General features: G+C 44.9%; 1 protein-coding gene across 1 annotated transcript in view; it reads left to right on the top strand.

The window, feature by feature from the left end:
* Positions 1–964: 964 nt before the first annotated feature.
* TRPM8 (transient receptor potential cation channel subfamily M member 8) overlaps positions 965–12957 on the top strand; it is a 58076-nt gene continuing 46083 nt past the window's right edge. The window contains exons 1-5 of the mRNA XM_005429225.2: positions 965–1006; positions 5032–5136; positions 6266–6339; positions 7716–7872; positions 11595–11772. Of these exons, the coding sequence (XP_005429282.2) occupies positions 965–1006; positions 5032–5136; positions 6266–6339; positions 7716–7872; positions 11595–11772 (556 nt within the window). The remainder of the gene's footprint in view (positions 1007–5031; positions 5137–6265; positions 6340–7715; positions 7873–11594; positions 11773–12957) is intronic.

Raw genomic sequence — 12957 nt, 5'->3', positions numbered from 1 at the left:
AGCACTGGATCACTGGATGTGTTCTGTCTTTCTCCACACACACGTTTTAGGGAGCTGTTAGATGCTGCCATGTTGGGTGAAGGCCCTAAGTGATAATTCATGAAAATGCAGATGTGTACATGCCAAGGTAATGTGAGATTTAAGACAAACCTACCTTCCATCACAGAAGGAAAGATGACTTAAAATCCTGAAATTATTTAGGTTTGAAGGGACATCAAAGCTCAAATTTTCAACCCCCTTCCATGGGCAAGACCCTTTCACTAGACCAGGCTGCTCCAAGCCCCATCCAACCTGCCTAAGCTGGTCCAAACTGGGTGATTAAAAGACAGTAGAAGGTTCTTCAGCAGCAAATGGGGTGGCACTGCTTTCTGCAAGGAAGGTGGCCTGGGAGCAATCCATCTCTCCATGGAGCCACTGAATATCACAGCAATAGAAATTGCTTTTACATGAGTGAAAAGCTTTAAGTCAAAGGTAGGAGAAGACCAGATTACTCCATGCCGAGTATCAAACAAAAACTTAAGGAACTGAGTCTGACTTTTGTTGAGCAAAAACACTTTTTAAATCCTCTATTGCACTCAACAGCGCTTCAACAGCCTTGTAGTAAATTAGATTAATAGGTGTTGATTTTACAGCTGCTTCATTATCATGTGCTACATTAAAATCAAATTATTTATTCCCACAAGCATTTTCTTTTACTCCTGGCTTTTTACTGGTGCAAAGGAGCTGTGGTGCTATCTGTTCCTGCAGCCCCTGGGCAGCAGCAGGGTGGGACAGCAAACATCTCTGTCACAAATAACCTGCAGCTGCCATCCCTGCACCCTGCTGCAATTAAGGCTTCATTAGGAGCTGGTGAATAACTCTGCTGCTCCTGGCCACGATCCCTCCCTCCCTTAAAAGGAAGGCATGACACAGATAAAGGTGGGGCTTTGCCCGCCCGAGTATTTCAGAGCATCCTCTCGGAGTCATGATTGCAGAAGGAGTCCTGGGGCACGTTCTGGACACTGTGGTAAGTCTGTGCTGCTGGTTAAATGTTGGGTTTTTCTGTCCTTAAGTGAATATACTTTGGATTTGCTGAACTTGTGCAAGTGGGTGCAGCTGAAGTTTGGCAGCATCTTCTGCTGAAACCTGGAGAGGTCTCACGTAAAGCCAATTTTGGGAATTTTTAATGCAAATAGTGGCTAAGTGTATCTAGGAGCTTCCTGAGAATGGAGCTTGTCTTTTTTTTTTTTTTTAATTGCAGGCAAGTTTCTGAAAGCCTCTTAATTTGCCTCTTTAGAACTAGATATTTTTTGTCTTTTTTTCCTCTTTTTTAAAGTCACCTCAGGCTGAAGATTTCCTTGGATATGCTCCTTGAATTGCTGTGGAAGTTATAGTCTTACACTTTAGAGGATTATTTTGGAGTTTATCCAATGCTTATCATTCTCAATATATGTTGTTTTAAGAAAGTTACACATCAATGCTTTGAATATCTTATATATTTAATTTAATGGGTTGGAAATGTGTTAGCAAAAGAATAGTTTGCCTGTTCCCTGGACTGCAGCTGTGTCGCATATTTAAAAATATGTATAATTGCTGTTTTATCTCCAACACTCACAGAGTTAATGAGCATCACTCACTGGTATCAGCTAACCACTGTGCTGTCAATGAGGCTTTTCAGAATTTAAAATTAAATACCAGGTTTTCAGGGGGGCCCATTGCACTCTCACTAACTTTCTTCAGTTTGTTTGTTCGTTCTTATAAATTATTTACGAAAGCAGCAAGGCAAACTTGAAATCCTGTAGTGTTTGGAATTAATAATTTAATGCCCTTGTTTCCTTTTAATCTCCTCGCTGTGCAGTTATGTCCATAGTCACTTTTCTGGTGTAAAATTTTATTAAGCAAATCAACAATAAAATAAAATAAAGCTGTCAATAAATAAGTTGCGTAGATCCAGACCTAAATGTTATTTCCCTCCGTGGGGCTTTTATCTTGAATTACAGCTTTAAAACCATCTTTACACTGAACATTAATCATATGAAATATTAAGAATGGCTTTCTGGGTTATTAGGAAATTCATCTCCCAGTGCAGAGTTGTCTTTGTCCTTAAACCAAGTTGCAGTTTCATGGAGTTTCTTGATGCCTCTGGCTGTCAAAGTGTTTTTTCATGTCTCTGTGATGTGTGCCAGCTCTGAGCTCCTCTGTATTTTGTGTACAGCTTCCCTCTTTTCCCTATTTGACCAGCCTGCCCCGTCAGAGATGACATTTTTGGAATAAACATTCCCACATTATTGATTACTGTTGCTGACCAGTTTTGGGTCAGGTTTGGGTCCCTTACTCTCTGCCAGTCGGGTTTTCCTCCTTGGTCACTTTGGGATCACTGATGAAGAGATCACACAACAAAGGGTTTCAGAGTAAAGAGGGTGGTAGCTGTTAAAAACAGGACCGGACTCCCAGTGCTAAAATTGATTTCAGCATTTATTTATTATAATAAAAAGAAAAAGCCTAAAGCAAGGGGGCCCATGGGCAAGCAGGAGCGTTCCCGTTGAGGATGGCACTGGGTCTTCTTCAGCAGCAATGTTCCCGATGTTCCAGGTGAAGTAGCACAAATTCAGTGGGTCAGAAGTCCACTTTTTATCCTGTTTTTTATCCCTTTGGAATGGTTTCTTTTTGGGTCCTTCATTTTGCATGAAGGTTTTAGGCCTTGATCAGCCCATTACAGTTCTGTCCAGGCTGGCTTGTTTTGCCTGGGGAGTGCTGCACTTTACTGAGGTGTGTTATGGTACATTGAGTGCTGTATTTCTTAGAGCTACCCTTTTAACCCCTTTTACAATATAACAACCAAACTAACCGTACATGCTTAACAATTACCTACTGTTTTGCAACACTTTCTAACCTATTTTTAACAGTAGTTATGCTTCCTCTGGGCTGAGAATCCCAAATTGTTGTGGTGGGGCTCTGTGGAAGGTGATGCCTCCACTGGTTCTGGTGCCTGTCAACCCTTTCAGGAATTGAATTTATCCCAAAAATCCACCCTGAGCCTGCCCTGTCCCAGCCTGAGGCCGTTCCCTCTGCTCCTGTCCCCGTTCCCTGGAGCACAGCCCGATCCCCTGGCTGTCCCCTCCTGTCAGGAGCTGTGCAGAGCCACAAGGGCCCCCCTGAGCCTCCTTTTCTCCAGGCTGAGCCCCTTCCAGCTCCCTCAGCCTCTCCTGGGGCTCCATTCCCTGCCCTGGCCATTCTCCAGCCCCTCAGTGTCCCTCTGGCCGGAGGGCCCAGGGCTGGACACGGCCCTGGCTGGAGGGGCCTCAGCAGGGCCAGCCCTTGGGACAGTCCCTGCCCTGGGGGTGTCACACCACGGCTGGCACAGCCTGGGGGCCATGACCTTGTGTTCAGCCCTGTCACCAGCACTGCCAGGGCCTTTTCCAGCTTCCCAGCTGCCTCTCCCTGAGCCTGCAGTGTCCCATGGGCTCACAAGGAGCTGGCCCTTGGCCTTGCTGACCCTGGGCCCATGGATCCCTCTGCAGAGCCTTCTGCCCCCCAGCAGATCCACATCCCACCAACTCTGTGTTTGCAGCTTCCTGAGGGTGCCCTCCATCCCCTCAGGCAGATCCCTGATAGAGATAAAAATGCTAAACAGAGCTGGGCCCAGTACTGAGCCCTGGGGAACCCCACTGGTGACTGGCCACCAGCTGGATTTAATTCTGTTCTCTCCTTTCTGGGCTCAGCCTTCCAGCCACTCACTTTCCAGCCCTTTTTTCCCCTTTTCTTGCATTGAAATCATTCCTGTTCTGTGCAGGAGCTGGGAAGGAGGAAGAGGGCTTTTTTCCTGTGGTCTTCCATTACTTATCAGTGATGGAGGGGCACAGACCCCTGAGCATGCTGCAGAATTTGGGGGAAGCAGCTGAGGGCTTCTGCCATGCACAGTGAACAACACTGAGTCAATCGTGCTCCCCCTCAACACGAAATGTTTTTCAAAGGATTTTTAAAGTAGCCATAACACATAAATATGTGTGTCTTTGTGGAAAGTTGCCGTTTCTTACAGCTTTGGGGGCTTGCTCACATCCCATCCCATCAATTCTGTTTACTGAAGCTGCAGCTCCCCACTGCCTGTGCCATTCCTCCCGTGTTGAGTGCCCCAAGGAAATGTTCACACTTGCTGGTTCTTGGCTCTCAGGAGTTCTGTATTTACAGGGTGATGCTTCAGCGATGCTGTGCCTGGGAGGGGTGCTTTGTGTGCCATGCACTTGGCAGTGTTACCCCAGAGGCAAACCCAGAGCACACAGGCAGGAGAGAAAACAGTGGTGGAAGCACAAGCAGGCTCTGAGCTCCCCATGTTCACTGGCTGACAGCTTTTCTTTCAGGCAAAGACCTTTTCCAATATTATTCACAGAGTAGCATAAAGGGAATTGAAATATTTATATTAGAATAAATATGATTTTGTTCTATGCTTTGCTGCAAGTGCAGTGATGCTCCTTCAAAGACAGTGACTTCAGCACGGGGATCTGCTTTGGAGGGCAATTGAAATGTGTTTGCTTCTACAGCTCACTTCCTAAATTTTGGATCCAATATCCTTTAAATCCACTTGTCTTTGGTTTGCACATTGACTGTCCTTGTTCCAGGAGTGGGATCAGTGGCGGGTGCTGCTCCTCTAAGCTCCCCTGCTGGGCCAACTGCTTTAACACTGCACTTTTTCCTCTGTACCTGAAGTGTTTCTTTAATATCCCCTCTAATTTGCAAATACATTGGATTAAGGACTGTTCATATACATAAACCTGAGCTTTCTTATCAGAGACAAATATGGGAATGAACTGAATGGGATGGCACTTAAGGTATGTTCCTTTCTCAAGGGATGTTGACTTTGGGGAGGGGAAAGAGAAAAGAAAATCTCTTTGTGGTATGAAATAATAGAAATTTTTGTTTCACACTTTAGGAATAATCTCCTTCCTAATTCTTTATACGGGATTCAAATAATCTCTTCCTTGCCTTGCTAGGGCACAAAGTGCCCTTGCTGTTGTCTGGTTCTCCTCCATCTCCACCTCTACCGTGCTTTTCCAGGTTGCCATGGGCAGCATGAGACACCGGAGAAATGGCAATTTTGAGAGCTCCAGGCTCCTCTATTCCAGCATGTCTCGCAGCATAGACGTGGCTTGCAGTGATGCTGTGAGTACCTGGTACACGCTGGTGCCTTGGGAGGGGCCACAGTGGTGAATTCGCTCAGGTCAGGAGCAGGATGTGATGGATTTGTCGCTTTCCCCTTTGTGGAGACGCTTTCCTGACCAGTGACCTTCAAGCAGCAGCTGACATGGTGAAACCCTGAGGGTGTATTGCCTTCCTTTTGAGCCCTGTCGCTCTTTATTGTGCTTTCTTCATCACTTCTGGTTTTAAACCCTTTCCCATGTTGCAGCAAGAGACAAATTTGTCTGTGTAAAGAGCCAGCCCAGCTTGATGGCCAAGGCAGCCAACATATGGTTGTGTTAAACATCCTTTCATGCCTGAAAGATTGCTCCACAGATTCCAGCAACTGTGTGGCAGATTTCCTGCTCCTGAAGGGTTTGCAGAAAGCCTTAATGGCCAATTCCTAGGACTTCAGCAATTGCTTCCCTCTCCTTTTGTATTTTTGGTCTTGCATGGTTGTGAGTTTCACTGGTTCAGTGCGTTCCCTTCCATTTTCCTTGTTTTGGATGTAATGCTTGTAATGTTTTTTTTCTGCTTGGAATAACTTCTTCTACCTGCTGTTTAACCACAAGTGTTGTGTCAAACGAAACAAAAGCGTTGTGTGAACTAAACTATGGCTGCCTGTCTTCCCTTTGTGTCCCAGGTGAAATCTTGCCCTGCAAATCTAAGCCGTACTTAAAAGCAAACAAAAAAAACCCCAACACTTCATCAGCACGTGAGAATTTCTTTTTGCTTTCTTAGCTGGCAGAGGCAGATCAGGGATGAATTTGCATCCCCAGAGTGGGAAAGCTTCTCCAGGGAGTTTCAAGGTTAATAGCAGAGTTAATGGTTAAACAAGCTGGAGAGACTTCTCATTCCACTGGGCTCCCATAAAGGAGGACTTGAAGTTGTTCTGGACTCCTGCTGGGGTCTGTATGTTGAATTAAAACAGCCCCTACCCTAAAGAACGTTCCAGTTTGTCTTTTTTATCTTTATTTTTTCTTTTTACCATTGGGAAGAATGTTTGCCATAGTGTTTTAAGCAGTATCTTTGTGTTCACACTGCCCGTGCTGTTACTGAGGTCTCTTCTGTTTTGTGAGTTATCAGAAATAAACTTCTAAAATTTATCTTCCAGGATTTGGCCAACTTCATCCAAGAAAACTTTAAGAAGAGAGAATGTGTCTTTTTTACAAAAGACACCAAGTCCATGTAAGGAGATATTTTTCTGTTGTTTTTCAAGAATGGGGGGCTGGTACATGAGGGTATTTCTGTCTGCAAAGGCAGGGAGAAAAGTTTTGGGGTATTTTGTTCAGAGCCTGGATCTAGCAGTGCAATCTCACCTCAGTCCCCTTGTTTGAGTTACCCCACAAGTAACTTGATGCAAAACTAGGGATCTCATCTTCCAGCAGCTCTGTCACAGGGTTTAATATCAAATTCCCTATTTGAAGCACAACTGGGGCAATGGGATGCTTGAAGGATGCAGCACTGGTATTGGTGTATGACAGGGTGTATGCATCAGATGTTTGCATAATTTAAATTTTCCCTTTAAACCCAAATCATAAATTTCATGCACAAACCTTACACAGGCACTAAGTTTTGCTCAGGCTGATGTTCTCTTAAGACAGAGTATTAAACTGGCTCCATTTTCAGGCACAGGTACCAGTGCAGTGCTAGTGTGAGGACCATAATGTTGCTTTGTGGTTTTGGGGTGTTTTTTTTTTTATCTCAGGAGAAAAGTGATCAAACTAATACAGCTGCAGAAATCCTGATATTGAGCTCTGAGGGCTCTCTGACACCACTCTTCTCTGAAGCTGGGAGGGAAATTAGTCTCATTTCAGAAAGTCTCACTCAGGGTCCTCCTCTGCCACCAAAAATGGGATGTCTGGCAAGGCACCAACAATGGATGGAGGAGCTGGTTCTCATCAGCTTCTCTTCCTGCAAGCCCTCTGGGAGAGGATTGCAGGACTCGTTGGGTTATTTTTGTCTAGATATTTTTAAGGTAAGCAGGTTTCATTTGCAAGGTACAGCAGAGTAAAAGAAACATTTCTAAAAGAGACAAACAGTTCCCCCTTCTCCATGTCCTGTGTGGAAGCAGGAAGGTGAGCTGTGGAGAGGACCTTCAAAATCAAGTATTTGGGACCACTAAAGCATGTCCTCAAGTGCCACATCCATGTGATTTTGGAATACTTCTAGGGATGGTGGCTCCACCACAACCATGGGCAGCCTTTCCATGCAATTTCTTTTTTTTCCTGATATCCAATCTGAGCCTCCCCTGGCACAACCTGAGGCCTTTTCCTCTTATCCTTGTCACCTGGGAGAGGAGATGCAGTGAACTCATCCCTGTGTGGTTGAGAGCACAAAAAGGGGAAGAAACCCCTCAGCACAGCTTGGTTCCTGAGCTGGGTTCCACTTCCCAGTGCTGGGCAGAAGCAGGTTTGAGGGGAGGAAGCAGGATCAGGTGCTAAATCCCAGTAGAGTCCCACACACAACTGGTCCTGTAGCTCCACTTGCTGCTTTCCTTGCTGGCAGAGCTCACTTTTCTGTGCTCAGGGTTCCTCAGGGATGTCCATTCCCTCTTCTTTCAGGGGTAACTTCTGTAAATGTGGATACCCTGAAAATCAGCACATAGAGGGCACGCAGGTTAACACCACCGAAAAATGGAACTACAAGAAGCACACCAAGGAGCTTCCTACTGATGCCTTCGGGGACATTCAGTTTGAAAACCTGGGAAAAAGAGGAAAGGTAAGTGGAAATATGAAGGATATTCATGAGGGCCCTGTGGAGTACCAGTGGGAGCTCCTCAAAAGCAAGGAAGGTGAAATGGATTTTATTCCGATGGCAGGGGAGAAGCTGCAAAGGACACAAACTTGTTTTTCCAGCCCTGAAAATAGGTAACAAAGGATAATTCCTTCTGTGTTACTTGTTGGTTAGGCTGGTCATGGGAGTGAAAAGAGATTTTTCTCTTTCCAGGCATGGCAGGAGAATGGGTGAATGAGAGTGAATGGATATAAAATAATCCCTGAATTATTTTATATCCTCATAGACCAGCTTGCTCAGGCCTGTAAACAATTGAATATTTCCCAGGGTGAAGAGGTATGGAGGGATGTAAGATGCCTGTGGAACTTGAAAAGTTTTATTCCATTTGTTGGGTTTTTTTCCTTGTGTCTTTGCTCTGAGTGTGGACAGTGGAGGTGTAGGAAGAAGAAAATAGCTGCTGTTGCTGTTTCTGGTGATTTATACTGGTGCTTGTGAGGAGTCACATGTGGCTGAGCTCATCTGCCTCCTCTAAATGGCTGATATTTAACACCAGTGTTGCTTGGGACAATCAAAATAAATGAGGAAAATCAGAGCCTGCTATGTAAATGAATTTGGTTTGTTTTATGCAAAGTAGCAGAAATAAGAGGCACTTGAGTGGGAAATGAGACTGCAAGTTTCAAATCAGGCTTAAACAGATCCATGTACTTCACATATTTTTTGATGTGCACGTTTTAGCTTTGCACTGCTTTGTTGTAAGCTGCTGTGTGACTGTACTGGAACTGAAAGTGCTTTGCTCTGTTGCAATATTTCAGACTTCTCAAAGGTTAAATGTTCTTTCCTTAGGTGGTGTGCTCCCCACTTCCAGCTTTGGGAATCAGTTCGTGGGCCCTCAGTTGTTTCATGTGGACTCTCAAGGCCACTGTGCATATTTCAGAGCATTCTTTGTTCAAACACTGCACATAGGTCTCCTTGTCCATCCCATTGGAATGTTGGCTGGAATCACATCTTAATTCCCTGTTCTTATTCCCAACACAGCAAGGCACCTGCTGCTCCTGAAGATTGCCAAGTATTTTCTGTGGATGCACAGCAGGGAGGACTTCAAACTCAGGGTGACCTGAGAATTACTGTCAGTTATCAGTGAGGGATGGGAAGTTTTATACCCTGCATTGTGCTTTTTAGGACACATGAGCCAGAAAAGTTCTGAGCTCAAACCTCTTTGTGAACAGATCCATAAAGAGATTTGAGGACAGGCTGGGAGAGCTGAGGGTGCTCACCTGGAGAGGAGAAGGCTCCAGGGAGAGCTCAGAGCCCCTTGCAGTACCTAAAGGGGCTCCAGGAGAGCTGGAGAGGGACTGGGGACAAGAGATGAAGGGACAGGACACAGGGAATGGCTCCCACTGCCAGAGGGCAGGGATGGATGGGATACTGGGAAGGAATTGTTCCCTGGGAGGGTGGTCAGCCCCTGGCACTGCCCAGAGCAGCTGGGGCTGCCCCTGGATCCCTGGCAGTGTCCCAAGCCAGGTTGGATGGGGCTTGGAGCAACCTGGGATAGTGGAAGGTGCTCATGGCAGGAATGAGACTAAAGCTTTAAGCTCCCTTCCAGCCCAAACCACTCTGGGATTCTATAATGTCACACATGTGTTTTATGAAAAATCCTTTCCTTAGGATTTTTTTTTCCTGAGAAGCCAAGAGACCTCAGGAACAAAATATAAACAGTGATTATCTGCTACTGTGGAATGCAACAGGTGCATCTGTGATTGGTCTCATGTGGCTGTTTCTAATTAATGGCCAATCACAGTCCAGCTGTCCAGACTGTCTCAGTCAGTCACAGGCCTTTGTTATTCATTCCTTTTCTATTCTTAGCTAGCCTTCTGATGAAATTATTTTTTCTATTCTTTTAGTATCATATATATCATAAAATAATAAATCAAGCCTTCTGAAACATGGAGTCAGATCCTCGTCTCTTCCCTCATCCTGGGACCCCTGCGAACACCACCACACTATAAAATCGCACCCTTCCTAAGTCCAGCTTTTGAGCTCTTCGTTTCTGCTGTGCTGCACAGACCCTGTAACATCCAGGAGCATCTCAGTCCCTGCATTTACTGTTCTGGGAGCCCAAACCCCAGAAAGGCTTCCTGAATCCCAGCCCTGGCCCGAGAGCAGCATCCAGCAGCACCACGAGATGGCATCCTTGCACTTCGCAGGAGGGAGGTGCTGAGCCCAGGAATTCACCGGCTGCACTGGAGCTGACACGTTTGCTGTGAGCAGGGCTGACCCCAGATCGTTTTCCTGTTAGCTCTCCCCTCTCCTATAAGGGATCTTCTCCAGAAAAGACACCCAAAGCTTCATGAGACTGAGGCTTCTTAGGGCAGAAGCTGTGTGAGTCCCTTAGCTCTCCCGTGTAGCTGCTGGAGCCTGCCCAACATCCTCTGTGATGCCCTGAATGCTTTAACTCCTTCTGGGAACCTGTCTTGGAGCACATGAATATTTTTATTCAAATTCAGTGTGTCTTAGGTGGGGACATTTCCTCTGCAAAGTAATCCTTTCATTTTGCTCTCCTGCAAGTACTGGGCAACCAATATTAAATCCTCCATAATTCAGGTCCAAGCTCCTCCTTTTCATCTCCTGATTTGCCTTGTGCAGCCGTGAATGTCTTCCAAAAGTGATGAAACTGTGAAGGGGCTTTTGAATAGCAAAGCAAGACAGGGCCAGAGAAGCTTTTAAATAAATGGAGACATGTTAAGTCCACCTGAAGCCAGATTATCTCTCTTAGGTGTTTTTTGGCATTTTTGTAGAGTGTTCAAGCTTTACTACAAATTTGATGTATTTGTTTTGTCTTGTACTTGAAGCACTGGAGTGGGTATGTGTTGTGATAGGGACACCTCTCACATGGAGCCTGGAATTTATTTGAATAGTGTAATCAAAATAAAACTGTCATTATTATTAGTTCACTTGCAATGATGCTGCCTCTGATTCATAACCCAAGCTTTAAATAGCACCACTGGAGTTAGTTGCTGTAGTGGTGGTGTGTTCATCCTTGCAGAGCTCCTCTGAAGCCCAAGGTCACTGCTAATTGTATTTGCTGAGAAATGCCCTAACGAAGGCAGGAATGATGAATCTGACTCCATGTTCTCAGAAGGCTAATTTATTACTTTATTATACTATATTATATTATATTAAAGAATACTATACTAAAGAATACAGAAAGGATACTTACTAAAATGCTAAAAAGATAATAATAAAAACTCGTGACTCTTTCCAGAGTCCTGACACAGCTTGGCCCTGATTGGCCAAAGAGCCAAAACAACTCCCAGCAGAATCCAATGGAACAATCACCTGTGGGTAAACAATCTCCAGACAAATTGCACATGAGCACAACACAGGAGAAGCCAATGAGATAAGAATTGTTTTCTTTTTCTCTGAGGCTTCTCAGCTTCCCAGAAGAAAAATCCTGGGTGAAGGGATTTTATCAGAGAATGTGAATGGCACAACTGCTCTTGCCTTCCCTAGAGGAAGCTGGGTTGGGTGCCTGGTTGTAGGGGAAGGATAAAGGTGCTTCAGGGGAAGAAACAAGGATTTCATCATCATCTTGCCTTTTACCTCCTGGCTGCTGGAACGAGGCTGAGCAGCAGAGAAGAAAATGCAATCCCTGGGTTGTTCCCAATTTATCTCCTGCTATGTTTGTTCTCCTGTTTTCTCTCCCCAAGTACATCCGCCTGTCGTGTGACACAGACTCAGAGACCCTCTACGACCTCATGACCCAGCACTGGCACCTGAAGACCCCCAACCTCGTCATCTCCGTCACCGGCGGTGCCAAGAACTTCGCGCTCAAGCCCCGCATGCGCAAGATCTTCAGCAGGCTGATCTACATCGCCCAGTCCAAGGGTGAGAACCTGCTGCTGGGCCTCTGCCACTTCACTGCTGCACAGCAGGGCTGCAGGGGCAGCAGCTCCAAGGGTCTTGGGGGCAGCAGAGTGCTCATCTGGCTGCTGCACTTGTGATTTATTAAAAATATGGATATTGATCTAGTACCGATATCCAACTGGGACGGACAAAAACTCTCTAACAGTTTAAAGTTAGAAAGTGAATGTTTATTGTGGGATAGCGCCCAAACACACACTGCAATTTACAGGTGATTACAGAGTCCTTTTATCTGTATGAGTATTGAATACCAAAAATACAAATACATATTCATAACTTTGGTACATCCCATTCCAATGGTAATTAGCCCAAAAGCCATTAAGCATGCGTAGTTTGTTCCTCAAAATGAGTCGGTGGTCCCTTTCATGGGGAGGGGTCCCAAAATGAGCAAGTAAATGAAGTCTTCTTCGTTCTGACCTTTCTACCTTTTCAATGCAAATATGACAAATGAACTCTTGGTAGAACTCCCATTCCCCGTCTTCAATTGGTTTCAGAACAGAGGAGGCCACAACTGTTTTATGTTCCTAAAATCTATTTATCAGTTTCTATATTCTTCATTATAAACCCAGCTAACCAAACATTATGTTGACAAGCAATCAATTATTAACTACTGACTCTTAACTGTGATGGTGTTCACAGGGGTCCCAAGACCAGGAAAGAGATGAGAATCTTGACTCCATGTATCAGAAGGCTTGCTTTATTATTTTATGATATATATTATATTAAAACTGTACTAAAAGAATAGAAAAAAAGGATTTCATCAGAAGGCTAGCTAAGAATAGCAAAAGAATGAATAACAAAGGCTTGTGACTGACCAAGACAGTCCTAGACAGCTGGACTGTGATTGGCCATTAATTAGAAACAACCACATGAGCCCAATCACAGATGCAGCTGTTGCATTCCACAGCAGCAGATAACCATTGTTTACATTTTGTTCCTGAGGCCTCTCAGCTTCTCAGGAGGAAAAAATCCTAAGGAAAGGATTTTTCATAAAACATGTCTGTGACACTTAACTTCATCAGGGCCTACCCCTTTATTTTGATTAACTCCAACAAAGCTTATCTCGAACTAAAACCTCAGCTTCTCGAAGGAATTTAGGGATTTTAAAGTTTATGTCTCACTTGGGACACATGTGGCATTAATGGTTTG

Source organism: Geospiza fortis, unplaced genomic scaffold (assembly GCF_000277835.1).
Source record: "Geospiza fortis unplaced genomic scaffold, GeoFor_1.0 scaffold179, whole genome shotgun sequence".
In the NCBI taxonomy this organism is placed as follows: Eukaryota; Metazoa; Chordata; class Aves; order Passeriformes; family Thraupidae; genus Geospiza; species Geospiza fortis.
The sequence above is the reverse complement of the archived record's forward strand: the minus strand, read 5'-3'. Positions and strand labels throughout refer to the sequence as shown.